The sequence below is a fragment of the Channa argus genome, chromosome 12, assembly GCF_033026475.1.
Source record: "Channa argus isolate prfri chromosome 12, Channa argus male v1.0, whole genome shotgun sequence".
NCBI classification, from domain to species: Eukaryota; Metazoa; Chordata; class Actinopteri; order Anabantiformes; family Channidae; genus Channa; species Channa argus.
In genome coordinates this window covers 15984635-16006585 of record NC_090208.1, presented here as the reverse complement: position 1 = coordinate 16006585, position 21951 = coordinate 15984635, and the positions used below count along the sequence as shown (strand labels likewise).

The following is a 21951-nucleotide window of genomic DNA, read 5'->3' as shown; positions in this document are numbered from 1 at the left end:
TGGCCTACATAGGACAAAAGGGAAGAGTTAAATTAGTTAAACAAGAAATTGTTTAACTTGTATCTAAAATACATTTAAAAAATGTCCAAAAACCTATTGACCAAGGTCTCTTGCACAGCAGATTTTAATAAGAATGCTGCTTACCCACAATACATAAAAACTTAGAACTTTGACCAAAATTAACATTCATAAAGATATAATTTTTCTTTATTTATTAGATCACTTAAGACAACAAGAAAATTTAGAACATTAAATGACAAGACACTAAATTGTAAAATTCTTCTGTGATGAGTTTATGTAACAAACTGTGTGTATGTGACTATATGGTATGAAACAAATCAGCTCAAATGAATTATAAAAAACATTTTCTTAAATTTCCTGTTGTCCCAAAGATAACTGTCAAGGTAAGACCGAGCAACCGATTTCAATCTTCTGCACGCAAAAAAAGATTTTTTAAAGCCTTTTTTTTAAAAGATTTTTGTCCAGTAGGTTAAAACTTAATATCTGTAGGCATACTGAATCTTTTCTGCCGAAAGCACTGGGTTTATAATTGGCAGTTATTTAAGCTTTAGCAACACAGGTTGATTCCTTCAACAAACAAACTGCATGATGCGTCTGAGGAACCCATTTACAGTACACTCCCTATCCTCTCTGGTATGTTTGATTATTGTTGCCCTTTCTTCACTGCCATTTTGTTCTCCAGCTCTTCAATTATTTTCTGCAGTAGTCTGGCATCCAAGTGAAAATAGATGTACAACTCCCTCTCCCGCCGAAGGAGGGCATTGTGTTCTAGCTGAGAACGCTTGATTTTAACCTCCCCCAAGATTTCTTGCATTACACGCTGCAGACTTTGCAGTTGAGCCTCTGCTTCTACCAGTTTCACCGTCAGCTCCTATAGAGACAGAAAAAGGAAAAATTAGCCTGATGTCCTCTTTTAAATGAGAGCACATATTAAATTTTTAAAACTGCGATGTTTATTCCATTAAAATATAACTACTCATGCAAATGTAATAATTTGAGAAGTAAATTAATCACATTAGTTTTAAATATTTTTATAAACACTCAATAGATGACAAAATGTATCGATATAAAGTAAACCATACTTTTTAAATCACTAAGTGTCAAGAAATAAAAATTATACCATGTAGAACTCTTTTTTTGTACATACATTTTTACATGTAAAAACAAGTATCTAATGAGAATGAGTTGACTGCAACACTTCTGTCAGACACAAAGGCCATTTACTCAAAATCATAGATCTAGAGTAAGATGCAATAAATATTCTTAAGTAAGCAGACAGGGACAGCTAATAAATGTCACTTTTCCTAATACTAAGTCTTATGTCATGCAACCACAAAGTTTTACCTGACAGCTATTCCTTACACAGTCCTTTTATACCCAACAACTGTGTTTCTTTATAAGCCACTTGTTCTCAATTATATGTGAGAACGCAAATGTCCAAGTGAGAGCCTTAATGAAACAAGCAGAGTTTCTCCCACGAGAACGCTTCTGACTCAGATAGCCTCCCGCCATGTGTTATGAATATGTGTAAAACAACAATTTTGGAAAATGTCTGGATCTAATTCTCAAGACACTGTCCGGAGTTTATATGTGAAAGAGGATAATGTGACACTGAAATTGCGCAAAAGAAAGGAATAGGTGTTACTAGTTTCCTTCACCAATAGTGATGAGTAATTTAAAAGTCAACTAACTTACATCAAGTACCGCTGATGACTGTGCATAAAAGAACAGTAAACAAACCCACCTGTGCATTGTGGCAGAGAAGCTCCTGAGCAATGCTGGCTGTTGGACGTACCTGCGGCCTTAAGACCAGCTGCTGGAGCTCTGTATACGTCGCCCTGTGTAGCGCTTCACATTCACTATAAAGACGGGAAGCTGTGTAGTGCTGCTCTCTGCTAACACCACCTAGAGCATCTCGGGTAACTTGGAGGTTGCCTGCAAGGTCAGAAGCAGCCTGGTCTAAAGCTTCATATGTCCGAAAAGGCTCTGATCTACCATGGTCTGAATCGTGGTCAAGGATCTGAAGCAGTCTGAGGAAAGAGTGAAATATAATATTAAATTACATTCCTAAGTATGACAGCCTGCATTTGCAAAACACAACTTAAAGCAAGGAAATGTTATTTTTTCTGTGGGTTTTTGGGTGGTGGTGCTGGGGTCAGTGGGTGAAGAAGAACCTATAATGCAGGATGATATATATTATAAGCTTACTATTACTGAGGCAATAATGTGTAAAACCTCTGTTGCAGCTGGTCAAGAGGGATCTAATGTTCTGATACTGATGGGGCAATATTTCAATAAATTCTTAATTTACTTACTTTGATTTCCATTAAAAATATGTTGATTGCATTGACAGTCTACCAATTAACTAAAGCTGTCAGATAAATCTTGTGGGGCAAAAACCTAAACTAAAGCATCACAAAAATACGTAGGCAACTTCATTATACATTTTCTGCCGAAATGATTGGTATTTGCGATACAATATAAATGATAGAGCATTATATTAAACAATACACATTTTTCTTTCCATAGATGAAATTTATCGTCACAGCCCTAGTTGTGATACCAAGGAGAACCACTTCTTCACAAAGAGATTTCAACACAATAGAACATATTGCATATTTCTCTAGTTGTCTCTAAACAAAGTGCATGGCATTACAAACTGGCTGCTGATGGCCAGTAAGTATAAAAGATTGCAATGATCATAATTTATGATGAATAATGATCACAAATCAATCTATTAACTAATACAAAATTAATTAATACAAAATAAAATTTTCTTACCAAATTCTTGCTCTATAAAGATATTTTGCATTTATGTATTTTTAAAAGTTAGCACATCCATGTGCCAGAATTTCAGTATAATAACAGAGAATTTTAAGCTTTGAAATGGTGTGTCAAAAAAACAGAAAGGAAAAAGTAGCCTATACAGCTGCAGTGTTTCAATAACTATCAACTGGTTTATTTCTGCCATCATTCTCATGAAACCCAAAAAGCCCTAGGGTTAGGCAAAAGAAAAAGTTAAATGAAGGATCTTAGCTATTTGTAATTTAACTTTTCTTCATCCACAAAGATGAAAAGTTACATTTATTAGAATTTTTACAATGTTACCCATTATTGTAGTTGGTAACACACATGCTTCTAAAATAATAATAAAAAATAAATAAATCTCTGAGCAGTTTCAATACTAAAACTGTTCAGTAGTAAGAACAGTTTATTTCTTCTGACCTGCATAGGGCTGCATCCTTACAGCTGATTATAGGGTTGGGCCTGGGGTTGATAGTCAGGTCAGGGTGTGCCAGGGATTCAATCCTCAAGTTAGCGGCTTCAACTTCCTCAACTATTCTACAGTTTACATCTCCCAGCTGTTTCAGACATGTCCTCCACCTCCTCAACTCCATCTCCTGAGCCAAGAGGACCAGGTCAAAGAATGCCTTCTGGCGGAGTAAACAGTCACGAACCTAGATGGAGAGATTTACATTTTACATTGCCTCTTATTTCCATACAGTCCTACAATGACAGAGGACATTCACATTTCAACATGCAACATAATGCAGAAATAAAAAACATTGGTTTTAGCTGTGATTACCAGCTGATTTATTTTAATATGAAAATTACTGAAAAAGACTTCACCTACTAACCTGATCCTGTCTGGAGGTATAATAGTCTTGCCTGGCTAGTTGTAGAGCCAAGTCTCCCCTCACTACTGGCACATTAAGCATCCTGGCAGACTCCCTAAGGGCAGCAGGTACTGGTCCATGAAGCAGAGCCTCAAGCTCAGCCTCAACAGCCTGCAGCTCCTTCTTGGATAATACATCATGCACATGCATTGATGAGGAGGTGGAAATGCTCTGGTCAAATGAGAAGATAAATATAAGGGAGAGCTTAAGAGAAAACAATAGCAGTATTTATTGAACAAACTCTGACAACAATGCTATTATGAAAGATAGCAAAACAACCATATTGAATATGTCTACTTTACCTTGGCATGAGAGGACTTCTCAGAGAGCCAATTCAGCCCGGCCTTGACACTCTTCTCCTCTGCTATGGCCTGCATAACTTGGTGCTGGGTTACAATATGAGACCACTGAAGTCTGGCCATCTCTGTTTTCCTACGCTCCACCAACCACTCCTCCCTTTTTGTTCCATTGTGTCCATTCTCTTCATCTTCTCCATCTTCACAAGAACTGAGGTCAAGGACATGGAAACGCTCAGAGCAAGAAGTGTCAACAATGTCAGAGATTCCCTGGAAAAAGTGCTTCTGAGTGAAGACGGCTAAAGTTTTGGTGTTCAGCTCCTCTTGGTGCAAATAGGGACCCAATGATAGCTGTGAGAGCAGAACATTGTGATTTTTGAAGATGGATGGGTTTGGTGGAGCCACAGGTTCTTTTATTCCTTTTTGTGTGGCATCTGGCTGAGCAGGGAGAAAAGAAGCAAGTTTCTTCACCTCATCTGTTAAGTTTTGTAACAGAGTGTTGGTGTCAGCATTCTCAGCCCCAATAGCAGCACTAGCTTCCTTTAGCTTGCATGCTGCACTCTCCAGCTCTACCATGAGTCGTAAGTCAACATCTGCACGGGATGTGGCTACAACCTGCAACCTGTTGTAGCGTCGCTGCTTCAGCTCTCTCTCTTTACACAGTGCCTGGAGCTCTGCTTCCAAGTCTTCTATAGTTTCATTCCCATCAGCTGCAAACACGGAGGTTGATGATAAGGAAGTCAGCCCTAAGATGTTTTCAGTGGTCCCATCTGAAGGTCCAATTGTTTTAAGAACCTCGCCTAAAGCAGCTTCATCCAGAATTGGCTTGCCAGACTTCCGTAATTCCTGAAAACCATGTTCTTCCTCAGGAGTGAGAACGTTGTTCTGATTTAGGGTCCGGCATACAAAGCGCAAGAAGTGAAGGTTCTCTGGGGTGCAGTCAAACAGCCAGTCAAACTCTGAGGCTTTCAGTGAGGATGCACCAGGATAGCCTAGACGGCCCAGGGCCTCCACAAACTGGCCACCATCTAACATGGTGGTTGAGGACTGTATGTTCCTTCTTACTGTGCTAGTCAGTTACACAGCAGCACTACGTGGTTCATAAAGAATTTGGTTAAAGCAATAACAATAAGACATGACAACATTGATTCAATGCAATTATCAACTTTTTGGAACTTTAGCCACATCCCACTTTTAACTTACTTAATGTACCACGAGCAAATCTACTGAAGGCTACAACAACAAAGGAAACATTTTTGTGAAAATGAGAACATTGAGGAAAAGGTCTTATGTAGGCTAGACTTACTTAATGCTAAATGTGTTAACCCATTTGGTAAAAGTTTAATCAGACACTTGAAATTAAGTTTCTTAATCGATCTCTAAGAGGAAAAATCAATAGAATGCACCGTATATGGTATAATAATTATTAGATGGTAACAGTTAAAATAGAAAAACAGTTAATTGACAAATGAATTGCATTGTATAAGTTAACCGCAATTGCAGTAGTCAAAGAAAATAACATGCAAAAATACTTTTAGCTAGCGGGAGTTAAGCTAACTAACGTAACGTTAATGTTAAATGTTAAAAATAACGTTCTTACATTACCCTTGGGATCAATTAAATAGCTTTCTATCCATCTTAAAACACTGAGTAAAACCCCAACGGCATCCAGTCTATAATAATAATCGTAGTGATACATGATTCAGGTCGAATTTAATTAACACCAAATAACATTAGAGTTTATGTATTTATCAAAATAAAATGTCGGGCTAGAGGCACTTTTGAAAATTCCAAAGCTAACGTTAACTGGCACCCGATAGATAAGGCTATCGTCGCCGTTTAAGAAAACGGTGTCTAGCATTAGGTTACAGTTGTCCGCTTCATTACAGAACTTAATGTGAGTTATTGTAATAGGGTCAAAAACGGAACTGTAACTGGACAACTTTGGGCTTTTATCATTTGGTGAAGGTAACGTTATTGTCCCACTGTTCCTTCCACGTCGGATCGTGAAAACAACTAGCATGGTTACGTTAAAGTTGTTTGCTATTAACAACTAGCTATTCAGTTAAAAACCACAAAATACAACTCGTAATTAACATATATCGTTATATTTGTTTCGAGTCCAAAAGTGGTCTCAAAAAACACGAAATGAATTCAAAATCAGCCACATCATTACTTACAATTTAGTTCATGAACTCCATCTTGTTTGCACCCAGCAGTTAGCAATACGCGCCAATCATCCAAACTGACTGCACGTTGACACGCAAAGGCATCGTGACGTCTTCCGTCATACGTCCGAAGGTGCAAATATCAGTGCCAATCAGATTTAAGGATTTAAGTTCCTCTCCCGCCTTCTCTCCTCCCATATGATATAGTCCTCTCCGTCTACGTCTGTGAGCTTACAACTTTTCCCATTTAATAGGAAAGAGATTGAAAACGGGTGAGTTAAGTTATATAAACTTTATAGATCAGTTTGTGAGATAGCACACTTAAATACACTTAAATTACCAGTTTTTTTGGAGAATGGGTATCAGTAAATGTATCATACTTTTGCAGTAGAAATAGCTCAAAGAAAATGTCAACAATGTCTTCCTGTTTTTTTATGTATTGTGAAATGTGCTAATATTGCTGCCTTCTTAGGACACTGTTATGAAAAAGTTAAATTTAAAACATCGATTGCCCTATAGTCTCCCCATTCTATACATAAATTAAATTCCCCCTCATAATATTTAGTTGAATTAAAGTTGTTTCAAATGTGATTACAGTTTTCTGACTGAAATGGGCTATATTGAGGAAGTTATACCATAGCTTTCCGACAAGAAGTCTTTTGTGTTTTGCATCACATTGGTGTACCATATGTGTTTCCTGTAATCACACAACTTCTTTATCTATCACAGTTGTCTCAAACGCACAATGGTTCGAGCTAAGACATGGATCCTGAAAAAACAGTTTGATGGCTTCCCAGAGAGAAGCAACTTTGAGCTCAAGGGGGAGGAGCTTTCTGAGCCCAAAAATGGGGGTAAGATTATTTGTCAGTTAATTTGCTTTAGTTATTATTTAAAAGAGGTAATCCTATTTGCATACATTTAAACATTAAATACCAAGCACCTAAATACGTCTTTGTTTATTTTACTGAGTCTCATACTAAAGAGAAAGTGTGCACTAAAACACTGCTGCTTTGTTCTGATCACTTTTGGTTCCAGAGGTGCTTTTGGAGGCAGTTTTTCTCAGTGTTGACCCATACATGAGGTAAGCGTAGAGTAGAATTATGCAACTGGAAAAACATCTACAATTACTGAAATCACAAAATATGTTAAACCAAAAATTATTTTAAATATAATGTAGCACCCTGTTTGTCTCTTCAGGCTGTTGAGTAGTTTTGGCATGAAAAACGGCGATGTGATGATTGGAACTCAAGTAGCAAAGTAAGGAATGCACAAATAAGTGCCCTTATCTGGTACTATGTATTGTGTATGTATGCACCTGCAACTTTTGAATCAGTAACTCACCAAACAAACTGTTGGAATGTTCCTGACTGAGTGATAAGATATTTTCAGTTTTCTGATCATTTTCATTTTGGTTCTTCTTAACTTCAACTATTATGCTTATGTTTTCAATTTGGATGTTCTTTTGTTGATATACATGTGAAGTACATTGAGTTGCCTGTTGTAAAAAAAAACATGACAAATAACTAAATCTACCTTGTAACTATGTAACTGAGATGGCAACTGGTGGGAAGTTTTGATTGTCAGAATGCTTTTTTTGTGTTTTCATGATTTTATAAATCTTTTCTTTAGGGTGATTCAAAGTAAGAATCCAACATTTCCAATTGGAAGCCATGTTATTGCTCCTTGTGGATGGAGAACGCACAATGTCTGCTGTGGGGAAGGCCTTATTCCCATCATGCGTGATTGGCCTCAAGATGTTTCTTTGTCACTGGCTTTGGGTGCCATCGGCATGCCAGGGTAAAATAAATTTTAATGCACCTCTGTGGGAAGAAAATGAATACAGATGAGTAATATCTGGCTGGCATACAGACAGGCAGGACACTTAAGGTTGATTTTTCTATAGACGTTATACTGTGAATGGCTGTTTTGCTTCTGCAACATCTGGAAACACATGACATGGTGTCACCGCTAAAATTAATAGCAACTGGGCGTATTGTATCTGTCACTATGTACTCTATGCCTGGTGTTTTTTTTTAAAATGAAGACTGTTGTTTCTTAATGATTTAAAGACTCTCCTCTTGGAGAAACATTTGGTTTTTCTTTTCCCCTGAGAAATTAGAGGCTCCAGATGTTTATAATTTGCTGTAAACTTGCTATGGAAGCCATTATAGAGACTTTACATTACAAAAATCAAAGAGTAGAACACTAGTACTTTTCTGGTTGTTGAGTTGAGTTTTACTTTTTTCCGTTGCTCCAGACTGACTGCTCTGTACGGGATTGAGGAGGTCTTGGGACTGCAGAGAGGTGAGACCCTGCTGGTAAATGCAGCAGCTGGAGCTGTGGGCTCAGTGGTTGGCCAGATTGCCAAAATCAAGGGCTGCAAGGTGGTGGGTTCAGCAGGGTCTGATGCGAAGGTGGCTTTCCTTAAAGAGCTGGGTTTTGACCAAGCCTTCAACTACAAGACTGTGGGTTCACTGGAGGAGGAGCTGAAAAAGGCTTCTCCAGATGGATATGACTGCTACTTTGACAATGTAAGCAGTTATGGTTTAGTTCTAGGAATGAAAAGTGTCTCTGAGTACTTGTATCTTTTGTATCATGTCTCCTGTGGTTTTCTTTGAAGAAATTGTAGGTATTTTACGGCCATAGCTCTTTTTTTTACAAAGTTATGCTATTTACATTTAGCAAACGCTTTTATCCAAAGCGACTTACAAGTGAGGTAAAAGGCAAGCAAAAATCTAAGTCAAGGAGAAAACATCAAAGCAAAGTCCTATCAGAAAAGTGTTCACATTTCACGAGATGCAAGTGTAAGAAAGAGCGGAAAGAATGTTTTTTTTGCTTTTGTTTTTTTTTATAGATTTAAGTGCATAGGAAGATGCAGAAGAGTTCTGTTTTCAGCAGTTTTTTGAATATTGGGAGTGAGTTTGCTGAGCGTGCAGAGTTTGGTAGCTCGTTCCACCATCGTGGGATCATTGCGCTAAAAAGTTTTGCTTGGTGTCTTCTGTGCGGTGCTGTGACCACCAGACGTCGTTCGTTTGCAGACCACAGCGGACGGGAAGGATTGTAGACTTAAATGAGTAAGTTGAGGTAAGCAGGAGCTGTTGAGTTAACCACCCTGTGAGCAAGAGAGAGAGCTTTGAACCTGATGCGAGCAGCTACAGGAAGCCAGTGTAGAGATCTGAAGAGTGGTGTGACATAGGTTCTTTTTGGCTGATTAAAAATGAGGGGAGCTGCTGCGTTACCCCCAGATTTTGTATTTTTTATTTTGTCTCTTGTGTCTTGGTTGCAGGTGGGGGGCCACTTCTCAAGCATTGCCTTGCAACAAATGAAGAATTTGGGAAGAATAGCTGTGTGTGGAAGTATTTCTGTGTATAATGACACAACACCCCAGACAGGTATTATTATGTACTAATATATATCGAACTTAATTACTTTAACTTGATTCCTGTTTATGAATAACCTAGACAAATTGAAGTTAGAACTGCATGTAAAGAAAAAAGCATCTATATCATTAACTCTTTGTAATATATGTATTTTTTTTGACTGTCTTGCTGAAATGTAGGCTGAGATGTACATTATAAATAGACCCTTTTCTTGATACAATTAGTTTGCTTAGATAAGTATTGAAAATTACTTTATATATATTTCTCGAACATTTTTCTTCTGTCAGGACAATATCCCTATCTGACCATGATCCTCAAGCAGCTTAAGATGGAGGGATTCATGGAGGCCAGGTGGAAACACAAGGAACCTCAATCCCTAAAAAGGCTGATGGGATGGTTGAAAGAGGTTGGTAATGAAAAGATAATTATGCTGCTTGATCTAATTTTAAATGTAATCAGCTAAATGCTCAGTTAAACTGTAATAACAATAGACAAGTTTGCACATGTTTCAGCTTTTGTGTAATGTTTGTGACTTAATTATTCTGCATCCACAGGGCAAACTGCGTAGTCCGGAGCACATCACAAAAGACTTTGAAAACATGCCAGCTGCTTTTATAGGGATGCTGAAGGGGGAAAACTTCGGCAAGTCTATTGTCGCAGTTTGATAACATGTGATTGACAGAAAGCTTTATCAGTAATTTACATATTATTATATAAGTCATAAAATAAAGTAATCTAAATTCTTTATAATAATATGTTAATTATTAGAAACAGCCTGTCAAGCTCCGGGACCTTTAGTAATGATACACCAGGGTAAGCTACACAGCCCGGGGCCTCCACAAACTGGCCACCATTTAATGTGGTGGTCAATGTATCCTCTTTGCTACTGGGCTAAGCTGTTTAAATTTGTTTTTTATACGTGCTTTTCTTTCTTTGTTTGTTACAGTAGATATAGAAAAAAACACTGCCTACCACAGTACGGAGTAAAGGGCAGAGGTTTCATATATTTATGTAATGCATTCATTATCATAGAGAGGTGTTGCTTTAACATTATGGTGGCAACTACAGTTTGTATTGCTCCTGAATTCTATACTGAAATCAAATACTTTATTTTACCCATGTTAAGTGTAATTATATATCCCAATGTTGATTCTATGCCTCCCTAAAATGGTTGCAAAGAAATCTTAATGCCTATATATCTGGGCATATCTTAATGCCCATCTAAAGCCTATCCAAAAATCCAAAGAGGGACAGTACTATCTTCTTAGACATGACCAAAAAATTACAGTATCGTATATCAATAATTACAGGAAAATATTTAGAAAAATGTTTGTTTGTGCAGAGATATTGAATTGGTAAATACTTGTAATTGTTATTTTATTTTGAGCTTTTAAATTACCTGTACTGTACTGCTGTATGCTGGGGAAATAAAACATGATAAAATATTATTCTCGGACCTATTATTAAAGAAATTGGATAGGGCGATGAAGAATGTGTACAACAGCCAAGATGAGCCTGTGGCAAGGTAAAGGAAATCCCTGCATACATGTCCTCTCACAAATTGAGCATCATAGCAAGACAGCTAAATAACACGTTAATTTGAATCTGTATCATTATGGATCTCTATATATCATTAGTTCACGTGGCAGTACAATTAAACGAGCAGCAGACACATTTTAATCTTTATCTAAAACATAAAGTCATGTTGCAGTGGAAAGTTAAGGCTAACGTTACTGTCAATGCTAACGTTGGCACTCTTCTCAAATGACAAAAGGGAATTGAACCTGAACAACTGCTTTCGCTCGGTGTCTCGGTGTAACGCTGGGCAAATCCTTCTCGACAGCTAATCTTACCTGACCTCGAGTAACGTTAAAAAGGTCGCTACCTATTTCAAGCGCTAGAAAACATGGCATCAAACACTTATTTACTGGCGCTATTTAATCCAGGAATCCCTCTTGCAGTCACACGCGCCAAACGTTTCGAAAGGACCGCAAGTCGACGCACAAGTATAACGTGACGTCACACACCCGAGGCTGTGCCAAAGTTTCAGCCAATGCGAGTGACTGAAGTGTGTCCTCCGCCCTCTCCCAGCCCACGCTTTAAAATACCTGCTGCGGCCCGCCTCCTCCTCACGGGCACAATTTCTTCTGCTGCTTTGTGGAAGATCGACAACTAGTAAGTTACACGGATAAAGTTTGTAAAGCATTTTATAAGATGGCATTTTTAAGTTAGCTAGTTTACCTGTTTCTTTAGAACAATGGGTATTAATGAACAATGCTAACTTCACAACCGTTAGATTAGTTGTCACTTTATTCTTTAGCTTCAGGGTGTTTGACTTTCCAAGCCAAAGGCAGCGTTGCCCTAATGTTAGGCAGCCCGTCTTCTTCTCATGTGTTTATCATTCGTTTACTTGCTGATAGCAGTCATCTAAAACAATGTCAACTCATAACTGGATTCTATAAAATGACGATATTTGGACGTTCTTCTTCCTGTTTGTGTGTGTGTGTGTGTGTGTGTGTGTGTGCCTGTGTGTGCGCGCGCGCGCGCGTTGCGTATGTACGTATGAGTGCGTGCGCGTGTATACACGGGCATGTCCGTTTAAGATAATTGCGTTTATCTTGAAATACTTCCAGGAACTCTTGTGCTTATTTAAAGAGAGAAAATATTTACCACTATCTTCTGAGGTAAAATTTCCACTACCTAAAAAAGAGAGATACTGTTGTTTTCACTTTTAGCTGACAGGTAAATACAATATGCCATATAATTTGTGCTTGACATTATTGCTGTACTATATGTTTTTGTCTGATATCAAACAAATGCTCTGTACCGCAGACACAAAGAAACATGGTTCAAGCTAAGACATGGATACTTAAAAAGCACTTTGATGGCTTCCCAGAGCACAGCAACTTTGAGCTCAGGGTGGAGGAGCTTCCTGAGCCTAAAGATGGAGGTACAGTTATTTGTCTTTTCATCACATTAAATAGGTGATCATGTTATTTGTCTTGTTTTTCCAAAATTAAACATCAGCACTTAAGCTGAAGCCCTTAAAATGAATCAGTGTTTACACCTAAACACAGTTGCTTAGTCTGACATCGGTTTTTGTTTTAGAGCTCCTTTTGGAAGCAGTCTTTCTCAGTGTTGACCCGTACATGAGGTGAGCAGAGACTAGGATCATGCAGCTGGAAAATGGATCAGATTTATTATTGTGAACACTTTGACATCATAAACTTTGCTAAACAAATGCTTTTAAAATGTACAGTAATTCACTCTTTGTCTCTTTAGGCCGTTTAGTAGGGTTCGCATGAAAGAAGGCGATATGATGATTGGGACTCAAGTGGCCAAGTAAAGAATACACACACAAACACACAGTAATGTCTTTTATCTGTTACAGTGTACTGTGTATGTCTCGTCTTTCCTGCAACAAAACAAAGCCTACACCTGCTAATGATTACGGCCGGCTTTGATTCACAGTGGCTCAAACTAAATGGAGAATTGGAATGTTCTTGGCTGAGTGTTCACATGCTCAGTCTGTTTTACTTGGAATGTTTTTGTTGATAAAAAGCAGAATTACTCTTTGATCAAACTTTCCAAAGAACCTCAAAATAATTGGTTTCAGACCCACATGTTGCATATTTTCTTTACTAAGTAGGAAAGAATTTATTTGCCACATGGTTTGAGATAATCAAATTCATCCTGTGTATGATGTCAAATCATGTGGATACAATGTGTCAGACCATCCAGTATACAATAACACACTTGCATGATGTACATGTATACAGAGTGAACTCAACAGTTTTGTTTGTATGCAGCACATATGGCTGTGACGAGGATGACTGTTCGTCTGTCTTTGTGGTCATTTGTTTTTTTGTAGAGTTATTCAGAGTAATAATCCAACGTTTCCCGTGGGAACCCATGCTGTGTCTCGTTGTGGATGGAGAACCCACACTGTTTGTGATGGGTCAGGGCTCATTCCCATCATGCCCGATTGGCCTCAAGACGTCTCATTGTCACTGGCTTTAGGTGCAATCGGCATGCCAGGGTAAGACAGTGTTGTGTTAATGGTAAAGTGTCTGTGAGTAGAAAGAAAACCCAGAGGCGTAATAACTGGCAACCTGGCGTTCAGACATTTCTGTTGGAATTAAGTGATATTAAGAAGTACACATATAATTTTTCTGCTGAAACATAGATGCAAATGCTCAAAATAAATTCTGGGTTATATTCAATGGCGCAGATGCAATTTATAATGGCTTTAGTTGAGGCAGGAAGTTATCTATGTGTGCGAAGAAGAAGCTTAGTGTGTCTTTTTTTGTTTTTAAACAATTTAAAGATCCTCAGAAGAAAACTGGTATGGCTCCAGTTGTCCTGCCAGTGAGTTGCATTGACGTTTGACCTTGTAATGTAAACTCTGTAATTGCTTCGACAGAACTGTTTCAAAGAGGTACCTCTATGATTTTTACGGTTTCAACCTTTTCTCCAGACTGACTGCTCTGTATGGGATTGAGGAGGTCTTGGGACTGCAGAGAGGTGAGACCCTGTTGGTAAATGCAGCAGCTGGAGCCGTGGGCTCTGTGGTTGGCCAGATTGCCAAAATCAAGGGCTGCAAAGTAGTAGGTTCAGCAGGGTCCGATGCGAAAGTGGCTTTTCTTAAAGAGCTGGGTTTTGACCATGCCTTCAACTACAAGACTGTAGGTTCACTGGAGGAGGAGCTGAAAAAGGCTTCTCCAGATGGATATGACTGCTACTTTGACAATGTAAGCAGCTATGGTGTAGTTCAAAGAATGAAGTGTCTTTATGAATAAAGTGTCTTTAAGCACTTATTTATATTTAACTTATGTTTGTGTTTACATGGTTTTTGCTGTCCTAATAAGAAAGTGTAGCTAATCCACTTCAACTGTGCTACATGTCTGTTCTGTCTTGGTTGCAGGTGGGGGGCCTTTTCTCCAGCATTGCCTTGCAACAAATGAAGAATTTGGGAAGAATAGCTGTATGTGGAAGTATTTCTTTGTACAATGACACAACACCACAGACAGGTATGCAATTCCCTATGATCTGTACTGTAGGAATTCTTACATCTGTTAACTTGATACCAGGTGGTGAAAAAACAAAGGTGAAATACAGTTATACAGTATTCACATGCACCCCTTCTACTTTACATGTATTAATTTGTTTGCTCACTAGAGGGCGATGTTGTGTTGCTCAAATGCAGGACAACATGTATAAATGGATTTACAATAACAATTTGTTTCCTTGGATCAGCATTGATGATGACTTCATGTGTTTCTTCAACAATCTTCCTCTGTCAGGCCCATATCCCTATCTGACCATGATCTTCAAGCAGCTGAAAATGGAGGGCTTCCTGCAGAGCAGGTGGGAGCACAAGCATGCCGAATCCTTTAAGAGACTGATGGCGTGGTTAAAAGAGGTTGGTAAATGGGAAAACAATATATTATGAATATTATAATGCTTGATTCAATTCTAAATACGTGCATGTGCCCAATAATGTTACACATCTTTCTGCTTCAGTATAATTTGTGTTCATTTATTATACACCCACAGGGCAGACTGCAGAGCCGGGAGCACATCACAAAAGGCTTTGAAAACATGCCGGCTGCTTTTATGGGGATCCTAAAGGGAGAAAACATTGGCAAGGCTATTGTAACCGTTTGCTGATGCCATGTTCCATATCAGAGAAGAATACTGATTATTAGTCAATTATACACTTCTATAGAATTCATACATGAAGGACTGAAAATGCATAACAAATAAGCAAACGTTCATTTTAATGTTTAAGTTGGCTATTTTAATGGTTTTGTAGTGATGAATCTGCTGCTGATAAATCTATGCATTATTAACTGTAGCTTTGTATTTAGTAGGAACATTGTATAGATTTAAAGTCAAACTCTTTTTATACATTCTCTGTTGGAGTGAGTTTCTTTTGTGCATCATATTGCAGTGTATTTATACTGTACAAAAATAATGTTAATTTACACATGTCCTGCATTTATTACCTGAGCAGAGAAGTGGTAAAAAAAAAAATCAATGACACATGTTTTCCTTTCAATTCTAAAATGAGTTGATTCTGCATAATTTAGTGAGTACTGTTAGTTACTAATTTAAATTTCATAAGGTTGTGGAAAGCCCAAGCTCCATGGTTACATAGGATGCTTTTGTTGCGTGATTAGAAGACTTGGTTTACCCACTGTAGAGTGGAAATGCACCTGTCTAAGAACAACTTGCAATCGTTTGGATACAAAATATTATAGGACTGTGTTAGTTGTTGCTGCTCTCGGTGGCACAGCACCACATGTGGACAAAAGAGGCACTATTGTAGTTCAGATAATTAATTAATTATCTGATCTAATTTTGTTCAGATAATTAAGTATGCAATAGTGAAAGAAAACTCGAGCACTATGAGAAAGTAAATATTACAATAAAACAATTCAGTCATATTAAATGAAGTCAAAAATCCTACTTAAGTAAAAGTACAACAATCTTTTTGGCTAAAACTGCTTAAATATGAAGTGCAAGAATTTAGTCAACGATATATTAGTATATTTTTTCATTAGACTGTTAATACTAATCATAATTGCCCTAACACAAATCACCAATAATTATTATCTAGTGCTTCCATTGAGCCTCAAAGATTTATTTAATAAAACTGTGAGGGGTAATCTCTCTGTATAAAAAATATTATGACGTCAGCGTTATGTGGACTGTCGTAATTCATCCAAAATAATGTAAAATCACATATAAGCCCCACAAAAATATAGTTAGGCGAGTGGATTAAAACTCACACTGGCTCGTCTCTTCAACGCAGTGACTCTGCCAGCAACGACAGGCTTTTATTGTTTAAAGGAGAGTGACTTCCGCTGTTGGACCACGGTTTACCACCTTGACGCAGCTGCGATAAAATCGCGGTGCGTCTCATCTACAAACGTCATTCACAAACTCTGCCCTTCGCTGTGCAGTCCAGACACCGCTCGTCCAGTCGTTTATCATGGTTCGTTCAGTGGTAGATATGGTAAGTGGTGTCTTATTTATTGCGCAGCTTCTTGATAGTTTGAAAAGGCGCCATTGTAACGTTTTATTAACTGGCGCTATGTGTTGGACGTCCGATGCTGTGCTATATCCACCCGCGCCTTCCCGCTCTGGTAACCCTTCCTCTATTTTTGCTAAGAGGTTATTTTCCAGACTTTGTCCGCCTCTGTGTTTGGACGCGCCTAAAATGTATCTGAGAGGCCCGTTCAGGGTAAAACGCCTGGCTTTCAGTTTAACGCCTCACTCGGTGACTGGGTGAATTCGCATGGAGTGAGCTTCCCGTCCGTTGGTTTCACTTACAGGAACTCCGCTAACGTTTGGTCGGCTTGTCTCTGTATTTAACGTTACAGTTTAGGTGTGTTTATCCGCTCTGATGTGGCCGTTTAGTGGAAAAACACTCGGTAGATTTTACGACGTTTGAGGAGGTTAATGTTTAAGCTGTTATGAGTAAACGCAAAGTAAACGCAAAACACTTTAATAAACACAATTACGATTGAATGAATTCGAACTTGTCTAACATCCACTCACAATAAAAAAGCGATGAGAAAGAGACTAGATTTCACAATTCGTTATGAAACATTCTTCCTTAAAAATCGGAATCGAACTTCAGCCTTGTTGTTAAGAGCCATCGCCGTGTTTGGGGCTGTGCACTTTGCCATCTTGTTGCCATGCGGGTTTACTCGCTTGGTTATAATGAAAAAGAGCTTTAGGCATTTACCTAGGGCAACATTACGTTACTACATAATACGAAGGAAGGTGTTTTCTAATAGTTGCGGCGACTGATGCTAATGGGTTGGGGGCTAGCATCTGTTGCAACCTGCAGCTAGCTACATGATGTTGCACAGTAGGCCTTGGACAGTAGGCCGTGCACTGGATATAGGGAGGGGAGCAGTTACTCTTTATTACTCAGTTGTAAATATAATACTTTACTTTATTTCCGGAAGTGCAAAGATATATGTTGACTTATACCGGTTCATTATCTTTGAACTGGGCAAATGTTAAAAATGTATGCAATAAATCCAGAATTATTAAGTGGCCTATACTTAAAAAACAAAATGAGTACATTTGTTTGTTGATTTCTACTATGATCGACTACAAGCTATAAAGAGCTTACTATCTTGCCATTTGAGGTAAAGGAAATTCCAGAAAACACCATTTAGCAATAAATTAATAGCATTTTGAAAAGAATCAAAGGAGGGGACAGCTGTGCTATAGGCATCTTTATATACAGAATAAAGAAAAGTAGTAGTGTTAGAGGCTGCAAACAACTGTGAAATAAATAAATTCTTTAACTTTGTGACACACACACTAAAAATGAATATATTGATATAAATGAAATAAAGACAATGTTAGGTATACATTTGCAGTAGCTAACCGTAGCCACAGACCAAATAAATAACTAGTATAACGGGTTATCGGAAATAAGTTACAGATATTGATTTTTATTATTTTTTTTTAATTTACTGTAGGATGACTTCAGTGCCATCCTGAAGGAAGCCGGAGGCAAGCTTGTAGTGGTGGACTTTACAGCCACGTGGTGTGGTCCCTGCAAACAGATTGGCCCAATATTTGAAGTAAGTGAATGATTGCGGTACTAAAATCTGTCAAAATTATAGCTGGTTTTTTTATATTGGTTAAAAGAAAGAGACATTGCTACCAAACCGAAATAAGATTATGTGAAAGGATGTGAAAACATGACTGCCTCTGGAGAGGGAGATTGTTGCTCCGGCAATCCTTTTATCAAGCCTTTTCCAACTCTCATAGTAAATGCCCGCTTCACTGCAAAATTTGATTGTTGTGCATAAATATACTGATTCATATTTATAGTTTTCCTTTTGCCTAGTTGCCTTTTAAACTTAAACTGAACCCGGAAAAGCACCAATGAATCCTGTGTATCATAAGTATCCTCTTGCTCACTGATCAACTCTCCTGCAGAAATTGTCAGAAGAGCCTGAGAACAGCAACGTTGTTTTCCTGAAGGTAGACGTGGATGAGGCAGAGGTAAGTGTTTGCCTTTTTAACAATTATAAACATTTTTTCCTAAGCCTGAAGCTACAGCATTTTTGCTACAACTCCTGTTAGTACAAAGATTCCTAAAACACATCACACACCAAGCGACTTTTCTATAGGTATCAAGAGGGGATCTTGACAATACTTTACTGCTCATCACAGCATTTCAGAAAATTAAATGGAAACTAGAAATTCTTGTGTTCAGTTTTTCTCTGCTGAGTCATCCTAATCTTGAAGTATTGTCTGTTTACCACATAAGCCCACCACAGTAGTTCTAGGCAATTAAAATAAAATCTTGATAAATATTGCAGTTCAGAAGGAGCATCTGCTGTTGTGAACCATGTCTTGCGAAAAGAGATAATGAGTTCAGGGTAGACTAGAGTCTTTAAAGCTTGGATGTGATCAGTAGTCACTTTTTTAATCTTAAATGCCAGTAGTCACAACATCCCAGTATTCAAAAGTATTTTATTTATTTTTTGCTTGTTTTTTATTTGTATATATTTTATGTATATGCTTTTTCTGTCTGTTTGGTTTTTGCATATTAGCTTGAGCAGTCCTCAGCTTAGACATAGTGATCTTTTTGACTCAATGCAGCCTTCTGACCCTTTGACTCTTTGCTTTTGACAGGACGTGAGTTCATCCTGCAAGATTTCTTGTATGCCCACATTCCAGTTTTACAAGAATGGACATAAAGTAAGTTAGACTATACAACATGGAAACATTTAAATATACTCTCTGTTATAAAGTCTTGTGAACAACGAAGTAATCCTGCATAGTCCAAATTCTGATCATTTGCATTTTGCATTTGCAACACATCATTTGTGTGGCATTTTTGTGAATGAAACATGTCCACTATGAGGACAACAAACAGTCCTGTGTAGCAATTTTCTGTGGTGATAACAATAATTCACACCTTGAGGTGACATTCATAAGACTAAAACAATTAGGTGAATGGAAGAGCAGTTTGTAGTGATTGTACTGTGGTTTGTCTCCATGAGTGGCAACTAGTTATATTAATTTTTTAATTAAAGTTATTTTTTACTCTGTGTGTTCTGTGTTTCAGGTGTTTGAGTTCTCTGGGGCTAATGTAAAAACTCTGACTGAGAAACTGGAAGAGCTGAGATCATAAGTCCCACCAACCAATCCACATAATCTCATTGTATAAACCACAGTAACCAGTGTTTCCTTCTGTACATGTCCCACAAATACCTGTTTCATTGTACAATAACTACCAGGTCTCCTCTTCCACACAGGCAATAATTTATTTCATCCACTGTATATTTGGTGACATATCCCTGCCAGCTCAGTGTATGTGTCAACTCCCTTAACAACAGGCTAAACTTTGATTACAACCCCATGTGATAACCAATTTTATTCTCTTTGTAAGACCAGGCGAGGTTGCTTCTAACTCCTGAACCTTTATTTGTATGTGTAAGTAGTGGGCTTAAATAAATGAAGATAAATTTCACAAATGTTGTACTCATACTTCACACTAAAATGACAGATCAATCAATAAACAACTCCTTATATAAGAGCAAAGAATTTCATGGTATTTTAAATTCATTAGTATCTGTATGCTGTAATAAAAACATGACAATAATTTAGGATGGACAAGGCTGAGACAAGGAGTGTGACGAAAGGGTTCAATGCACAAGTCAAAGCCACAGAACAAAAGGTGCAAACTAAACTAAATGATTAAACTATAATTCCAAGAAGGTCAAAACCTAGATGAGCAAGCTCAAAGGCCGACAAAGGGAAACTAGAGAAGCTAAACATGGGCATACAGGTGACATGACAGAAGCTAAACACAAACAGGAAAGGTTGTAAAAATATGACCAGAAGCAACAAAGTAAACATCAGTCAAAAAGCCAACTTACAGTAAAAACATGAATCAAGAACATAGTGTTTGTGTGTGTGTAGCAGGGTGAGGCCTGTACATGTGAGACTTTGATCTGGGGGCTGGGATCGTGGCACGTTGGGAAATCCTGACAATCACATCAATCCTTTTTCAGTCCTTCCTTTTCCTGCAAACAGAATGAGGAAGAACTTTATAATCAGTTGGCATTATGTTTTATTGAGTAAATATTGTATGTACAGTAGATGACAAGGAAATGGTGCATTAATAAACATTTGTGGGCAATGTGCATGGTTAGCTAAGTTGTTGTTTTTCATTTCTAGTTATTGTCACACTAAAGAATAAATGTGACATTTTAATAACCATAGTTTATTGCATGCAGACATATGAAAAATATACATTTCATAAAAAATATAAAGAATGTTTTGCTGCATTGGTATTCACATTAAAACAATTTTCATCAGTTTTCATCAGTAATGAATAAATACATAAATAATGGAAAAGAACAGTGTCACAACTCTGAGAGACTCTCAGAGAAAGTGCTGTCAGGGCAATAATGATGCCAATGTCACTGATTACTGGACTATTATTACACAGTAGGTGCAGGTTTACTCACGTGCGCTCATCATGGCATGACACCGAGTGCTCGTCCACCCTCTGGGATACTTGCACTGGTGTGGTGCCACACAGCAAGCTCCATTCAGACACAGCAGGGTGCAGATAGTTGAGGTGAAAAGGGAGGAGGAAGCTTTTGAACCAAGAAATATCCTGAAGCAGCAGATAGGTGTTGATATGCAAAAATGGGATACAGACACAAGGTTTCACCTTGTTATCAATTTTGTTTGTGATTTTATTAGACGTGATCTAAAGTTGCAACCAAGAGGAGCAGAGTCCCCAGGTTGGGGGCCTCATTATTACTTCTGTTGCTTTTTTGCAGATGACGAGGCTTTGTTAGCTTAATCGGAAGGTGGGCTCCAGCATTCACTGGGATAGTTTGCAGCCAAGTATCTTGGGGTCTTGTTCATTAGAGTAAAACAGCAAGACATTAATGTTTTTGTGCAAAATGCAGGAAATGTTCTTCAGGACTCTGGTGTTTTTGAGCTGTTTTCTGGCTTAAAAACAGTTTATGTGACAGACAGCTTTTAAAGTTTAGATGAATATTCTTGCTGTGTGTCCATGAGAGGAAAGAAAGACACTAAACAGATTTAATTTATAGGCAGAGTAATTAAAAATGAAATGCTAATTACAAATGTAATGCTAGTTACAAACCAAAGTCTATTTGGTTTTTACTAACCCAATTTGTTTTCAAATCATATGTGGCCCACTCTGATTTATATCTGATTGCAGTCAAAGTGATCAGCTTACAATTTAGGCCTTTTTTTAATGTTTACATTCTTTGTGCAAACAAAAATTGAATGTTAGTGTTGGCAGCTCCCATTCTGGTAAAAATAAACTTAAAGCAATAGAGTGAATGAAGAGTGATGAGGAAATTTCAAATATGTTCAC

The 21951-nt window shown here is 37.8% G+C and overlaps 4 protein-coding genes across 7 annotated transcripts; 3 read left to right on the top strand and 1 right to left on the bottom strand.

The window, feature by feature from the left end:
- Window positions 1-179: 179 nt before the first annotated feature.
- On the bottom strand, window positions 180-6299 carry haus3 (HAUS augmin-like complex, subunit 3). Of its 3 annotated transcripts, none has more exons than XM_067523677.1 (6): window positions 6175-6299; window positions 4001-5084; window positions 3660-3869; window positions 3247-3479; window positions 1817-2051; window positions 180-892 (listed from the first exon to the last, which is right to left on the bottom strand). In XM_067523677.1, the coding sequence occupies exons 2-6, from the start codon at window positions 5027-5029 to the stop codon at window positions 665-667; spliced, it is 1935 nt and encodes a 644-aa protein (XP_067379778.1). In that variant the 5' UTR covers window positions 5030-5084; window positions 6175-6299; the 3' UTR covers window positions 180-664. The 3 variants fall into 3 exon arrangements, with proteins under 3 accessions (XP_067379778.1, XP_067379776.1, XP_067379777.1); XM_067523675.1 differs by having other exon boundaries at window positions 1766-2051; window positions 6175-6298; XM_067523676.1 differs by lacking the exon at window positions 6175-6299 and having other exon boundaries at window positions 1766-2051; window positions 4001-6166.
- Window positions 6300-6328: 29 nt separating this feature from the next.
- Window positions 6329-10990, top strand: LOC137137430 (prostaglandin reductase 1-like). The gene is made up of 9 exons (XM_067523681.1): window positions 6329-6434; window positions 6892-7013; window positions 7198-7243; window positions 7360-7419; window positions 7792-7959; window positions 8420-8693; window positions 9449-9554; window positions 9830-9948; window positions 10097-10990. Exons 2-9 carry the CDS (start codon window positions 6908-6910, stop codon window positions 10205-10207), a joined length of 990 nt encoding a protein of 329 aa, XP_067379782.1. The 5' UTR covers window positions 6329-6434; window positions 6892-6907; the 3' UTR covers window positions 10208-10990.
- Window positions 10991-11572: 582 nt separating this feature from the next.
- Window positions 11573-15452, top strand: LOC137137429 (prostaglandin reductase 1-like). Of its 2 annotated transcripts, XM_067523679.1 has the most exons (9): window positions 11573-11717; window positions 12375-12492; window positions 12651-12696; window positions 12825-12884; window positions 13414-13581; window positions 14020-14293; window positions 14467-14572; window positions 14846-14964; window positions 15099-15452. In XM_067523679.1, exons 2-9 carry the CDS (start codon window positions 12387-12389, stop codon window positions 15210-15212), a joined length of 993 nt encoding a protein of 330 aa, XP_067379780.1. In that variant the 5' UTR covers window positions 11573-11717; window positions 12375-12386; the 3' UTR covers window positions 15213-15452. The 2 variants fall into 2 exon arrangements, with proteins under 2 accessions (XP_067379780.1, XP_067379781.1); XM_067523680.1 differs by lacking the exon at window positions 13414-13581.
- A 950-nt stretch (window positions 15453-16402) lies between these two features.
- LOC137137433 (thioredoxin-like) lies at window positions 16403-20734 on the top strand. Its single transcript, XM_067523684.1, has 5 exons — window positions 16403-16563; window positions 18050-18154; window positions 18516-18581; window positions 19218-19283; window positions 19654-20734. The coding sequence occupies exons 1-5, from the start codon at window positions 16540-16542 to the stop codon at window positions 19717-19719; spliced, it is 327 nt and encodes a 108-aa protein (XP_067379785.1). The 5' UTR covers window positions 16403-16539; the 3' UTR covers window positions 19720-20734.
- The last annotated feature ends 1217 nt before the right edge of the window (window positions 20735-21951 follow it).